This window comes from Hippocampus comes, unplaced genomic scaffold (assembly GCF_001891065.2).
Source record: "Hippocampus comes isolate QL1 unplaced genomic scaffold, H_comes_QL1_v1.1 scaffold20, whole genome shotgun sequence".
NCBI lineage: Eukaryota > Metazoa > Chordata > Actinopteri > Syngnathiformes > Syngnathidae > Hippocampus > Hippocampus comes.
Window position 1 is genome coordinate 262481 of NW_017805462.1, and position 15132 is coordinate 277612.

A 15132-nucleotide genomic window follows, 5' to 3' on the forward strand; every position below is an offset into this window, starting at 1 on the left:
ACATCAGAGCAGCGAGAACTCGCCAACTCTCCGTAGGAAGCTCACAGCGAAGATTTGAATCCCGAACCTGGAAATCGTGAGGCAGATGCGCTCACCGCGAGTACAGGGTGCCGCCGCGTTATCATTTCATTCAATGTTATTTCATAGTGCAAATTCACAACAGCGGTTGTCTCGGGTGGTGTTGCCAGATTAACCTTGAAAAAGTAACTTTGTTACTTTACTGATTACTTTAAAAGTGATTTAGTTCCTTTACTGATATTGTGATTTTAAAAGTAAGTGAGTTATATTCCAAGTTACGTTAACAATTGCCGTCAGCAGATATCGACAAACCCCGCTTAACATAAAAATGCCATCCGTTTTTTTCCACTGAATTAGAAGTGCATTTTTAAGAACGATATTTAAGAATAAATTTGTTTTTATTAAAAATACCCAACCTTTTTAACATAGCATAATTATTTTTGTGAAGAAAAAAAAAAGGATGAGTCTTTTCTGGATTTCACTTCATAAATAGACTACTTGCTTTTGATTTTTTTTTTAACCGTTTCTGGGACAGTGGTCACTACGGTGGACAGCTTATCATGTTATCAGGTTGTCGGTTCTCATTATTGGGGCATGAAAGGGTTAAAGACAGTCTTTCTTGACTTTACTGAAAATAAATATTTTTTAAATACAATCTACTTATCATATTGAAGTGTGAATGTTCATCTCTGTATGCCCTGCGATTGGCTGGCAACCGGTTTAGGGTGTCCCCCGCCTACTGCCCGAAGGCAGCTGAGACAGGCTCCAGAACCACCCCGCGACCCTTGTGAGGAGAAAGTGGATCGGAAAATAGGTGGATGGATGTTGTGATGGTAAAACTCAATCTTTATAATGTGCTTTTTTCATAAATGTAATGCTTATATTTGGCGAACCTCCCGCAGTCAAGCAATCCGATGCGACTTTTTCTCTTTAAACTTGAGTGCATACTGCAGACTTGAATCCACTACAGTTGTATTTGACTTTGATAACTGTTGCATCAAATTGGAGACTGGAGTGACATTTTCTTAGAAATAATGTTGCTTTTTTTTTTTTGTCTTTTTCTTCAAGAGCTGAACACACAAAACCAAGCCTCCGATCTCAACAGAATACTTTCCAGTATATCCAAAGTGTCCGATAACAAAGGTCTTGGCAGCACAACTATCCCACTTTGCCTCGACCTGTGATTGAATGCCCTGCAAGAGTTTATTTTATGAGCCCTGTCTGACATAGTTTACTCCGGATGTCTATATTCATGTTGTTATTTAGAATCTCTCGAGCAAGCAACTTAGCGGCCTTCTTGATATATTCATTGTCGTGCGTTTAAAAATGTTACAAATAAGCCCTCCGGGCTTCATCCTCTCTTTTATGTTTAATGTCTTCCATCATACTGTACATTAGCATACCTAGACTCCCTGCAAAAAAAAAAAAAGCACCATTGTACCTCACATACATACAGGTTTTGGAAAAGGCAAAAGGGTCATTGCAGATTTGTGGAACAATCCCTGCACAAAAGACAAAAACATCCACATGTTGTGTATACTATAATTGTCCTGATAGAACTTGTGGCTGTTGTAAAAATGATTCCCAAATATTATTTCAAATATCAACAAGCTATTGAGCACCCTGACCATGAATAAATCCTCTTTTTAGTGTGTTACTCACACTAAAGCTGTTACACGTTTTAAGAAAAAGCACGTAATTATTTTTTTTTCTGTTTTCAACATATAGACAAGTTTGTTTTTGTTAGCCTATCATGCTAACGTGTACTATCGAAGAAAAAGCTCTGATATAATATTGATTTTTAACCCTGTTACTTTCACTCAACTGCAATTACAGTAGTATAGTGGTGCCTTGAGATAAGAATAATCTAACTTTCAAGTATTTTGAGGTACTAGCATTTTTTTTTTTTTTTTTTGCTGTAAATTGTGAGCCTACGTTTGAGATCGCGCAACTCACTTGACAACAAGCATCTGTTTAGCACATGGTGAACAATTCTTCATGCTGTTCATTGCCACTCCAAGTTTACTGTTCAACAACACATGAAACTAAAACAATTTCACTTTGTGTATTTAAGAACATCACAGTCCAATAGCCTAATGCTAACCCATAAAAGGAAATGCCATAGACGAGTTAATGAATAGCGCCTTTGTGGCGGTCTTAACGCAAGCAATGCAACCATGTAGGCAGACAATACATCAGTGCTCACAGGCATATATTCTTTATCCTCTGTGTTACACGACAACTATGATCGTAGCTTCCTGAGTCGCTTACAGTATATGTGTGTGCACAACTACATTACACTGCCTCCAGTGGCGGAGAAAGAGCCTGCCATGACTTAAAACTAAGCAAAAAATTAAATAAAATGAATGTTTTGTGCCGTAAATTGTCCTCCAGTTGTGGAATAACCCCGAGCAAGGAGGCTGAATATGGACAGAAACGGCCTCTACTGTACTCTTTCTTCTCGCAATGCTTCACGCTGCACCTTGCAAGCGCAACACAAGCTGTACGCACTCTGCGAAGTGAGTTGCGAGGAATGTGGAGGCCTCGCCATGCAGTGACAGGTGCAGTTTCAGCCGGCCGCGGCCACATTAAAGCTGACACTGACCAGAAGCCCCAAAATGAAAATGCTTCCCTGTCTGGGCCCGGGGAACAACAGCCGCTTTTGTTTGCGGAATCACCTGCCATGGCAGCCTCATTTGAATATTTCAGTGGGCTGTGTTGTGTCATATAGCAAAACAACACTGCAACACAGAACAGGTGTGTGCGCGCGCGCACACGTCTGGGGCCAATTGAAACATAAATGTGAGAAGACCGTTAGATTATAGATAAGACATATGACGTCTTTTTTTTTTTTCCTTGGCAACATGTGGTCATATTATAGCTTCATTGAGCACGCATATAAGGGGGGGGGGGGAAAGCTGCAAATTATTTGCCAGGCGTGGCCACGAGTAGAAAATTTGTGCATGTCATTGACTATTGCATGACACATACGTGTGCGGTTTACCTTGTGGAGCTCGATGCGTATCCTCTCCTCTCCTTTATGCGGGCTCTCGGGCCACAGGTGATAGCTGGAGCCGTAGTTGGGGCTCTCTCTGCTGCTGTTGCTGCGGCTGCTACCGCCAGTTGCGCTCGACTTGGCCGCGTCTGCCTGCTGTGCCGCCGGGAGCGTTGCGCTGTGCGGGTCGCCTGGCGCGGGGGTCCTGGCGCACTTATTGCGGTCTCGGGCTTCACAGTGCTGCCCCGGTGTGCTGTGCTGCTGCTGTTGCTGCTGCTGCTGTTGCTGCCGCTGTTGCTGCTGCTGCTGCTGTTGCTGCTGCTGCCGCTGCTGCTGCTGCTGCTGTTGTTGCAGCAGTGGAGCCTGGTGAGTCCTACATAGCTCACCAGAGCCGCTGGCGCAGTGGTTGATAGGCAAGCTGCTGCCCACCAGTAGCTGCTGCCGCGCTCTTAATTGTGGGATCTGTTGCTCCTGCGTCTGAGACTCGAATGCTCTTCTGTCAGTGCACCTTTTCTGTGAGTTTGCACGGATTCCTTCAGGGGAGGAGTCCCTCAGTGGGAGTCTTGTATGACAGTGCTGCTGCTGCTGCAACTGCAACTGCCTGTGGTCTCGTTGCCCTCCTGCTCCTCCTCCTCCCCTGCAGCGTTCCACGATGCTTGCCTGTTGGTAATTATTGGCACTCCTTCCCAGACGATCCCCGCGTTTGGATTCCCGGGAAAACAGCAGTGAGGAGGAGGAGGTGGTAGTCGGTGGTGGCGGTATAGGCGGGGGGAAAGGTGGGGAGGGCTGCGGTGGTGCGACGCGATGGTGCTGGTTTTGTGAATGGTTCGCCTCCTGCGTGGAAAAACTGCAGTGGCAGCTCGGAAAAACCGGGGCCGGGGCCCAGGGATCCTGCTGCAAAGTGGCCGGCTCCCCGGCGCTGCCTCCGGTGCCGCCCCGCTCTCGGTGGGCGCTGTCGCGGGACCCCGCCGGAGGTGGCGCGTCCCCGCCGTGCGGCGCTCTTGGTGCGGGCTGGCTCACGCACGGGAGCTCCTGGAGGCTCCGGCGGTGAGCGTCGGTAGTCGAAGCGCGGTCTCGGTGGTGGGAGGAAGAGGGCGGGGGCGGCAGGCTGAAAACAGGCGCGTCTTGCTCCCCGCTCGGCTTGCTGCTGCTGGCTCGCTTTTGCTGGGGGAGCTGGTGCTGGTAGACAGCTCCCGCGTACCGATGCCGCATCCCCTTGATGGCCGAGTCTCGCTCCGGTTGCTCCGTTGCCGTGCACTGCTCCGACGCCCGTTCATTGCGACCAGCCCGGCGGAATAGGAGCGACTTGTCTCATTGGTAGCTCTGGCCGGGACCTGCCTTAAAACGTCACACTTGTGCCAAAACACCGCCTTCGACTGGAGATGATGGGTCCGTGCCCCCTTGCTGCGCACAGGTTGCAGCGGAGCGATCGCATTTGCTGGAACGAGGATCTCAAGATGAAGGAAGGTGTTGGAATGGGGCGATCAGCTCAAGATCCACTTTGTCGATGTTGCCATAAGCACCCTGCATTGTCAGAAATCACTTTTACGGCCGCGTCACCACAGGCCTGTCGAATATTAACACCCAAACAACTCTGGATAAAGCCTTTTTATATCACTTGTTGGTTCACTTAAGGCCATGCAGGCAGCTTTATTTATATAGCACGTTAGCCAGAAATTGAAATACATTTAAAAGAATGGTACATTGACCAAAAATTCATTTCCTGCTCAAAATGAACAGACAGAAAAACTCAATCAATAACTACCAGAAAAATTAATAAATATAATTTGAGGGATACTTTCATGTTTCATAAAACGGCGTGTGGCTCAAATGAGCATTGCTGTGTGCTTCTTTGCACCTGATGAAGTCATTATAAGAGCAAAAAGAGCTTTTACCAATTTCCTGAAGACCCAGAAACAGCGAATATGTGACTTTATTGTTGCCCAAATGCACTTTTGTGTCCCCAGCAACAACAAACCCACTCTATCAATTTTTTTTATCCACTGCGCACGGAGGACGGGGTCTTTGGGAAAACGGCGGAAGCTAATTTCACTATTTTAGCAGCACAAACTTAAAAAGGATTGTACTCGTGAGGACAAAGATCGTAATGGTGCGTTCACGTTCAGCTGGATATCGAAAAACCTCTCAATTGGTTTTTCTCTATCATGAATAATTTCACTGATCACTATCGATCTGCCCACGGCGGGCAAAACACGAGCATTTTCTAGCGCCGTTTATATATTTTCTTTCCGTTTACCTCATTACCATGTATACTTGCAGAAATGATTGTAACGACACGGGCACATCATATATCACGCACTGGCATGAGTAATTTCCTAAAGCTCAGCCATATGGGGCAGCGAGGGCTCCAGAGACTGCAACGGAGGTCCACTTAGCCTTAACGCGGAGGTCCACTCTGTTTTATGGCTGCAGGGATCCAGAGCCGCGAGCCAGGGACGCATTGGAAACCTGATCATTTTCATTAAGTAATTGGCTGCCGTGACCCTGTGTGAGTTTCTTGGCAAGATGGAGTTTCATTTGTTAGTTTGGGCAGCAATGTTACTGTTTCCGCATGAATAATTAAATCTAACTTTACAACTCTTGGACACTCAAATAAACACTCTTTCACTGACTAGCCAAAGCCCGCATCTCCTCTGTCTTGCTTATTCCACTTTTTTTTTTCTCCTCACGACCCTAAATTCGATTGCCTGCTTTCAGTGTATTAGTTTCTTAGCCACTGTGACTTTAAATGCCTCGTTAAAAAAAAAAAGAAAAAAAAAAAAGAAACAACAACAACTCATAAAATGTGTTTGTTCCTGTTTGTTTTTTTGCAGGAAGAGCAATGTGACATCAAAATAGTCAATGAGGAAAGACGAGGGAGGCCAACATGGTCAAAGCAGATGAGATACCCATCATGATCAACTGAGAACCTACCAGGATGGACCAGTGACATGTACAAGTTAGTGTGTGTGTGTGTGTGTGTGTGTGTGTGTGTGTGTGTGTGTGTGTGTGTGTGTGTGTGTGTGTGTGTGTGTGTGGTTTTTTTTGTGCGTGCGCATGAAGAGAGAAATACACCAAAAGTGTGCATGCAGGTTGCACAGTTCTCTGAAAAGAGAGGGCGCGATTGCAAAGCACGGATCTGAAGCATTTGCTAGAAAAGAGAGGCAGAGTGTTATAAATTGGGAGGTAAAGCAGAAATAATCATGCGGAGTTAGGAGGGATTTTCTTCTTATCGTAGCACAAAATCATGGAGATAAGAAACCTCCCTGTTATTAGCATCTCTATTCCTCATGTTATTTGTTTTGAAATGCATTTGGAATGATAATAGATTTTTGGGGGGTTGGGTAGGAGTACGCAAAAATGCAAATCTGCAGGTGCTCCAAATTTAGATACTGAAGAAGAAGAGGCAGAGATGGCCCCCAACGCAACCTCAATAATAGTGTCGTTCCCACAGAGCGGAGAGAATGACTGTGACCCGTAACAGCTATAGCAGACTATTGCTAGATGAAATTCAATTTTGTTGATGAAATATTTTGGTCATTTTAAATATACAATGTTGAATTATTTTTGTTTGTTTGTTTTACACGTCACTTTTTCAGTAAATTTCAACTGGTTGTGAAAAATGAACCGCTCGAAAGGAGCGTGCTTAGGATCATATTTCCAGGACTTTGCAAGCAAGAGAGTGATAACAGAGGGAATAATTAGAAAAGTGTGTCGTGGTAAGTCTTAATGAGTTTAAAGTGTGGAGGACAGCGAGCAAAGAAAGTATTTTCAAAAAAAAAAAATGTTTCTCGCTGTATTGGAATTTTACCTACAGCAGGTGGGGCTTGAGTGTATCCTGTGCAATAAACGCTGTAGTTGCCTTTTTATGCTTTGGGCCACCTTATAGTAATTTGTGCAATGTGTTTGCCAGATGTCCTTTAAACACCATCCCTCATTTTACCTTGCCAGCATTAAATGGGCGATTTAACTGGTGTTACATCTCAGATCTTGGTGTCTTGCCCAAACTCGTTGACACTATTTGGAGATATGAAACTGGTAGCGGTGTCTCTTTTATGATATTCTCTCAAACCACTAGATCGTCAAAGTGTCATAATATCATCCAGATAAACGTCCGTGTCCCTCCAGGAGTGAACCGCAGTTCAACATTTGTTTGCTTAAGATGAGTTTTATCCCACCCGAGCGCGCACCGTAATGTAAGTAATATAATGTCCTGCTGCAGTGATCCAAGTGCCCCAAGGGTCTCAGTGTCGGCAAAGATGAGCAGAATTTTTATTCTTTTTTTTTTAAATCTTTTTATGGTCGGGATGACGATGAACATTGTCACGTTTAGAACGACATGAAAAAGCTTTTGTGAGCTAGATATTGCGTTACCCTCTAAAATACATTCAGTTTTAATGTACCAAATGCATCATCTCATCGGTGTCGCACAAGCTAGCGTGTCTTTGCTAATGCTCGTTAGCAAATTTCACTCAACCTGAAAGCGACCTTTGGCGTAAAGTACAACTAATTTAACCTGAAAAAAAAACAAAACTCTTTAGTTTACTTCAGAAGGTTAATTAACAATCTGTGTGTTGGCTAATGATCAAAGTTAAGCTAGGCCATCATGTTAGCCGTATGCCTAAACAAGCTCACGGTGGCCAATAAAGCTGTGCCGTTTTGACTTCACTGGATTATGATCAATTAAAATGTGATGCTTTGCTCTGGACAGACATAAATACCTTATTCTTCTGTTTGGTTCTCCACAATTGAAATTTGTAGGGTAAAAGTATACATTTTACCAAGTATTGGAAGTAGAGTAAAAGTGAATGTCAGAAATATCAGTGATTAAAAATACCTACCTACAAAAACTACTAAAATCGCAAAGTGTGACCTCCTGTTTCTTGTCTTTCTTTGATTTGTTGTCATGCCTTTGAGGACAGCCATCTTGTGTCTTTGTCAATTCCGAGCATGCCACAGCGTATTTGGCAAACTCACGTCATGCCCAAGGATAAGGCATCAGGGGGGGTTCTGCAGGAGCAGCGGCAGTCCTCCGTTCAATGTTTTTCGACCGTTGTGCAACAAAGTGATATACTCTGTTCGAGAAAGAGAGAGCGAGAGATGCTACACTCGCGTAAACGCAGATCGTCCAACGTGATGAACAACCTGCGATCGGAGCGATAGGAGACAAGTCGTGACTCAAACCGGACTGCTGCGCTACGGCGCTGGATGCAGCCGGTGTGAAATGATACCAAGGGCAGGCTTGGAGAAGGTGCATCTGGGAGATAGGGGCTGCCGGCCGCAATAGTCGGGGAGGCAGGGCTCTGGCCCCAATGCTGGAATTTATCTCTGACAGTGGAGATCATTAGTTTGATTTGCTCTGGCCACTCAAATGATGAAGCATTGCTTCGCCATCGTCCAGGAAGCGGCAGGTATTGAGAGTTTCAGTGTGTGTGTGTGGGGCGGGGGGGCAATTATAGATGCGAAACAGAAAGTCAAGATGACAATACACAACTGTGCCACATGCGTCACCCGGAGCTGTTCAGAATCACCATTTATTTGTTTAGTAAGGCGACAAAAACACGAAAAGATTTAAATAAGACACTCACCAGATTTGTCGATTAATAAATGTATTCATGTGTGCAAATCATGACGGACATGCATTGCGAGGCGACGTTGGCTGAAAGCGTTTTGCTCTGACGAACCAATCAGAAGATGGAAAAAGCCGAGAACGTGATAGAGGACAAACTTGATAGGTTAAATGTCTCAGAGGAAGAATACGGAGACAATTAGTCAACGTACACACCAGACTTAAACTAAAACGAACTACAATTATCGTGAAAAGGGCTTTTGTTTTTGCCTCTGTCAGTTAACATCGTACATGAGGATTTATGTCTTCATTTCAAATTTATTGATTTGAGTTTTGCCGTACATCCGTCAAGAAGACGGAAGATAAAACAGTCCTTTGAGAATCTACTTTATTATACACCACTTAGTGGCCTATTTTTTTTATTTTAATTGTGCTCAACAACTCAATATATATCATTTCAAAAATCTAAAACACTCTTAAAAACAAACATTTTCAAAAAATAAAAATTAATAACTACTAGTAAACTAACAAGGCAATTATAAAAACTCATTTAAACAGACTGCATTATAAAAAAAGCAAAAAACGAAATGAAATAAAAGCTAACTAATGAAAAATCTCAAACTATTACAACTATTTCCACATTACCCTTTTCATTTCCTGAAATATTACATTGGCCTCACTGCTTTCATCATGATTGATTATCCAAGCCATTTTTTTCAGTAAGAATTATTTTAAGAGTGACCAAAACAGACACGTAGTAGTAGTAGCCAAAATATTAACACCGACCATTCAAAAGTTGTCACTTTCCTTACATTTTCAAAAAAGAAAAAAAGACCACCAAAAAAAAAGCACAGTTTTGTTCAACAGAGACGAGAAGAAACTAAACGTAGTCTCTTTTAATTTCACGCAGGGGCAACACATATACACAAACAATATCACGGCATGTTACATCATAACGTGGTACGACAATGAAGGTGCGCTACTTTCAGGACATTTTTTTTTTTTTTTTAATACAACTCTTGCATTATATCTCATTCCATTGTGCAAGTGGTCATAATATTGTAAAGACGCCACGTTTAGCCTCTTTGCTGATTTACACCCAGAGTGCTTTTCATTCACGTCTCTATTTATGGTCAATTTATCCGGCACCATCTGAGACGTTATCTCACCAGTCTTGCGGTTAGTGCCTCTTGTGTCTGGGTGTGGTGATGCGAGCAGCTGCTTGCATAAAAGTGAGTGCAGCAAACACCTGCTTGTTTTGACACAAGCACTGGACCATCAAGCTCCTTTCACTTGTGATGTCATGACATTACCTAATCACCAAATAGGCCAATTTGTACAGCCGCCTGCGTGTGTTGAGCTATGTGTGTGTGTGTGTGTGTGTGTGTGTGTGTGTGTGTGTGTGTGTGTGTGTGTGTGTGTGTGTGTGTGTGTGTGTGTTTTATAAAAACCGAGACCGTGAATGTTAGAGGACTCGTCCCCCACAAAATCCCCGTTGCCTCTTCGTGGTGTGTTAGAAAATGCATCTGGGAGCGCACTGTTTCACTCAGGCCTTTTGGAAACTTGAAAAGTTGATCAAATGTTTCCGCTCAGTTGTTGTGAGTGCGCTAACGCTAAAAAGGTGAGTGAGTTGCGAGCAGTACTGTACAAGACAGTGAACAGCTGCCTTCGGAAATGAATGTGAGCGGAGTCGCGATCTGAGCACATGAGGACAAGGAAAACGAAATATCAGTTAACCGCACTCCCGCGTCGCATTGTGGCCAAAGGTACAATCCGAGTGGATTCATGTGATTTGGCAAGACTACGGTAGCCTTCTCGGTCCGTAATTCCGGTGGAAGTTGCTTGTTCGTATTTTTTAAAAGAAGAGTCGCAATAGACATTTTACACACACACATGGATTGAGCAAGGACACAAGTCGGTTTTCGTCCGTCCCTTTCCGGGTTAAGTATGTCATGTGGGAAGGCAGAAATAACAAAGCCAGAGTGTCGCCAAACACTCTATTTTCAGACTATTTCATCTCAACAATATTTTTATAGCAACACTGCCACCTAATATAGAGTCAGAGAGCATAACAAAGTGCCTACGGACACCCATTTCACCAAAGATCAATACCGCCGATTAAGAAAGCTGCCTGTGTCTCTCGGTACCCGCCACCATGCTGATCGCTCGGATATTGAAAAGTCAAATTTTTATTATTATTTTATTTTATCGCAGTAACTATTTTTGTGCTGAAGCGCTTTAAAAGGACGAGGACGAACATGCCCATCTCGACATTTTAGTATTAAAAATAAAGAATTTTTATAGAGTTATTAAGATAACATTTCATCTGTTCACATCTGCTCGGAAGGTATCGCTGGCAAAAAGTGACGGACCGGTAAACGAGGGACCGGTGTGGGCGGATGAGACGAGGGCGGGGAGGCTGAACTTGTCCAATTTTTAAAAATATGGTGATGAGAGATAAAGCGAGGAGAACGCTCATCACGAATGCAAAGGTTCAAAGACTCGGTCCGTGTCTCATCATCAGAGCCGTTGGCACAAAGGAATTGACCGACTGACCCCTCCCACTCCCTCATCTTGATTAAGCACAGCCAAGTAACAAACAGCGGAGCCCCGTTTTGCAAACAAGTACGTTTGCCAGTGAAATTAGCAACTCTTTAAAATGCATCAACATCACATCATAACAATAATAAAGGTCATAATGGTGTTGACGATAAAAATATTAACCATATAAAATGCAGACCTAAACTAAGCAAGTCAATTAATTTTAATCAAAATGAATAGTTCATTTTTATGTTTCTGCCAAATTACCAACATCGGTTCGAACCTGCCTCTGCACATAGATTCCATGCAAGTCGGCACTAGTAACCAAAAAAAAAAAAAAAAAGTTTAGTAAGACACAGTTCTGCCAATGATCAAAATTTTCTTCGTACTGTACCAAAGACAAAGAAAAGCACATGGACCCAAAGCTTGATATAAAGCATTTTGAATACATGCACAAATAGCTTTCCAAGATTTGTTTCCATCCCCAAATTTCCCCACACACACAGACATCTCCCAGGATGATGCGGTGCAGCTCTGCACCCCTGCAACCAATCACAATTATAAACATATTGTATATTTCATACTGGGGGGAGCGCATACAGTATGTCTCGGGGGCAAGAACAATACGTACACTCTCTTGTGCTCAACATGCCATCATCCGTTTGTTTCTTCGTCACCCTGAGAGCCGTTTCTAAAAATCTTGCACCCTGCCCTCAATTTCAGCACACGCACACCTCTCGGTATGATGCTGCGTTTTGTACCCCTGAAAACTACAACCGGAATTTGAAATGTATTTGAATGAGGATGTTAATCAAAATGGATGTATAAAGACAGTATTTTTGACACAGCTCTAGGACTGAATATAAAATGAGTTCATTGGATTTCAAATGAATCCAAAAGTCGTGGACTGGTGCTGGTGAGCGTTTAAATGAAAATGTGGTCAGCTAACAAAAAAAAAAAAAAATCAATGTTAGCTGCAGAAATACAAGAAAAGGGAAAAGGACGTACCTTCTCTGACGTGGGTGTTGTACAGTCTCTCTCTATCTCTCTCTCTTCGGAAATGACTGGGGAAAAAAGAAAAATAAATAGTCTCCGATATGAACGGTGGCTCCTGTTGTTCTGGTGTCGTGCGGAATGTTTGGGAATCCGTGCGCAGTGTTTCCCAGTCTTTTGGTTGCGATCGAGAGTGACTCCCCGTACACAGTCAGACACATCTTGCCGATCAAATGCTGCTTGATATCCTTTTTTTTTTTTTTTTTTTTTGTGCGCTGAGCTGAAATTATGATATTCAGACTTTTATTAGTTGAGGACCATGACATGAAATCTGCAATGGTATGTGTGTGTGTGTGTGTGTGTGTGCGTGTCTCTTGTTTTGAACACAAAAGCTGTGACAAATCAAGAAAAACAGCGACTAAATTGGAGGGAAGCGAGCGACGGTGAGGGGTAGGGGGGGGTTATGACCTTGTGCGTGCTGACGTCCCCATCCCCTCCCCTCCTGCTCTTTCTGAATGGATGCGGGGATCCCTGATGCTATTTTTAGACTTGTGGTGAGCCATGCGTGCGTGGGTGGGGAAGCAAAATAGACAATGAGGAGGAGAGGAGCAGCCGCGGGGTGGAAATGAGGAAGAGGAGATGGAGGGAGAAAAAGGAAGGGGGGGTTCCCATGCCGACTTCATCTGCAGTGCACGCACACACACATGGTCACACACGTGCACACCCGCGTGCTCGACGGTGAAAGCTTTGAATCGTGACCAGACAAGAAACACTGAAAGGGTTGGCCAAACAGTCCCGCTTTCTTTCCGCCAAGCCTTAATTTCATATTGAGAAGAATGCTCTGCCGCGAGAATAATAAGAATGCAAAGCAAAGACGGGGATGAATGTGGCGTCCGATTTGTTCTGTACGTCCTTTTCAATCAATCAATATTGATGTCATGTGATAAGCAAAATCGCCCTCATTCAGCATCATATTTTGCTTCATAAAAACATATAACTTGATATGATGTTAAGAATTAAACAGTTTGTACGTCATGATTCATACATAACTGATGTTTGTAATTTGGCCAAAGGGGGCAGTATAACACAGTCATGCAAAGGCCAACAAATAAAGAGTTTTGCGACAAGTGTACGTGAGCCTGTAAATTGCTGTCATATTAGTTTTTCGCTGAAGATAAAGAATACAGGCCTGTGACTCAGTGTGGTTTTGTTGCCTGTCTTCATGTGTTGCTGCACTGTTTGTGTTCAAATTTCCACTACTCAAAGCAATGCCACATAAATGCTATTCATTAGCCTGCCTATGGCGTTTACTATTATGTGTAAGTAGAAAACTGTCATGAGTTCTATGATATGAAACCGGTTGAGGAACCAACAACAACCAAGCATCCTTGACCGAGACCCTCGCCCCATCCCCCCCAAAAAATTCTTACAAATTCATCACATCAAACAAAAGCCATTCTGTAAAAGGGAGTTTTGATCATCTCTTTTCTTTTTTTTTTTGTTTGTTTGTTTGTTTTAAAACAAAAGGCATTCTGTAAAAGGGAGTTTTAATCATCTCTTTTCTTTTTTTTTGTTTGTTTGTTTGTTTTAAGAGGCCTGCCTTTCCATTGACAAAGGCCCTTTTCAATAGGCAGCGAAAGCCCACAAAATGAAGCCGTAAATCTGAAATGGGGAGGTAAGTGGAGGGATGCTTGGCTTGCAGGGAGCGATTTTTATTATTTATCACCGGCTGGCTATTTTTAGCTGCCGCTGCCGGGTTGGCGTCAAGGGTTTCCAGGTGCACGGATGGCAGGTTTCCCCGTCACCTGCAGGTCACGCGGCGGGGGGAGGCCCAGGCGTAACAAGCACAGGGATATGGGGGGGAATCAGAAATGCCCTCCGATTGGCAATTCTTTCCTTTTTCAGGACTGCAGCATATTATTCATACCACTGATGGTACCAGGGATGGTAACAATAATTAAGTGTGTATGGGGGGGGGGGGGCTACATTCATAACCACTACCATGGAAAAAAAAGGTCATTTTGTATTCTTGACACTTTCATTACATTGTGGAAACATTCGGTGGATATAAAAAGGCTCCACACCCCTGTTCAAATGCCAGTTTTTTGTGGTACCAAAAAAAAAAAAAAACACCACTGACGTGACCTATAATCTGAAAGTAAAAATAAATAACTGCAATAATGTGGTTGCACAAGTGTGCACCCCCACTTATGACAGAGATTTGGCTGCGTTCAGAATTAACCAGTCAGATTTAAACTCATGTTAAAGTGCCCATGATTCTGATGAACCCCAAATAAAGTTCAGCTGTTCTAGCACAGAGCAGTCCTAGTACAGTGACAAAGCTGTTCCCATTCGATCATATCCCACAGTCTGAACCCCACAAAATGCCAAATCTCCTAAACACATGCTGGCAAATGTGTTGTGGTCCGATGAAAACAAGATGTGCAGGCTTGGGCAACCACATTATTTCTCTACTATTTGTTTATTTATTTATTTTTAACCTCCCAGAAAGATTTTTTCCAACTGCATGATGCAGATTATAGGTCACAATAATGGTGGATTTTTTTTCAAGGATTTAATTGTTTTTGTTTTTGTTTTTTTTTTTGTTTTTTTTTTTTAAATAAAAAGGTTGTGTGTAGACTTTGTCCATGATGTCGCGGTTACTTTCTTGTCAAATATCGCACTTGATGGGTGAGCAATATTTTTTGGGAGTAATTACCCTGTCGCAGGCGGCCCGGTGATCCAGTGGTTAGCCCGTTGACCTCACAGTGCAGACGTACCGGGTTCGATTCCAGGTGCCTTCCTGTGTAGAGTTTGCATGTTCTCCCCGTGCCTGCGTGGGTTTTCTCCGGGTACTCCAGTTTCCTTCCACATTCCAAAAACATGCTTGGCAGGCTGATTGAACACTTAAAATTGTCCCCAGGTGTGCGCGTGAGCGCGGATGGTTGTTTGTCTCTGTGTGCCCTGCGATTGGCTGGCAACCGGTTCAGAGTGTCCCCCGCGTACTGCCCGAAGA

General features: G+C 43.5%; 1 protein-coding gene and 1 long non-coding RNA gene across 3 annotated transcripts in view; one reads left to right on the forward strand and one right to left on the reverse strand.

Moving 5' to 3' along the window:
• LOC109518927 (small conductance calcium-activated potassium channel protein 2-like) overlaps nt 1–4520 on the reverse strand; it is a 70001-nt gene extending 65481 nt beyond the window's left edge. For both annotated transcript variants that reach the window (XM_019875117.1, XM_019875115.1), the window contains exon 1: nt 3023–4520. In XM_019875117.1, coding sequence (XP_019730676.1) covers nt 3023–4225 — 1203 coding nt within the window. In that variant the 5' untranslated portion in view covers nt 4226–4520. The remainder of the gene's footprint in view (nt 1–3022) is intronic.
• The window catches only part of LOC109518928 (uncharacterized), a 39449-nt gene that overhangs the window by 17206 nt on the left and 7111 nt on the right, over nt 1–15132 (forward strand). The window contains exon 2 of the long non-coding RNA XR_002168844.1: nt 5848–5972. This is a non-coding gene — a long non-coding RNA (uncharacterized LOC109518928). The remainder of the gene's footprint in view (nt 1–5847; nt 5973–15132) is intronic.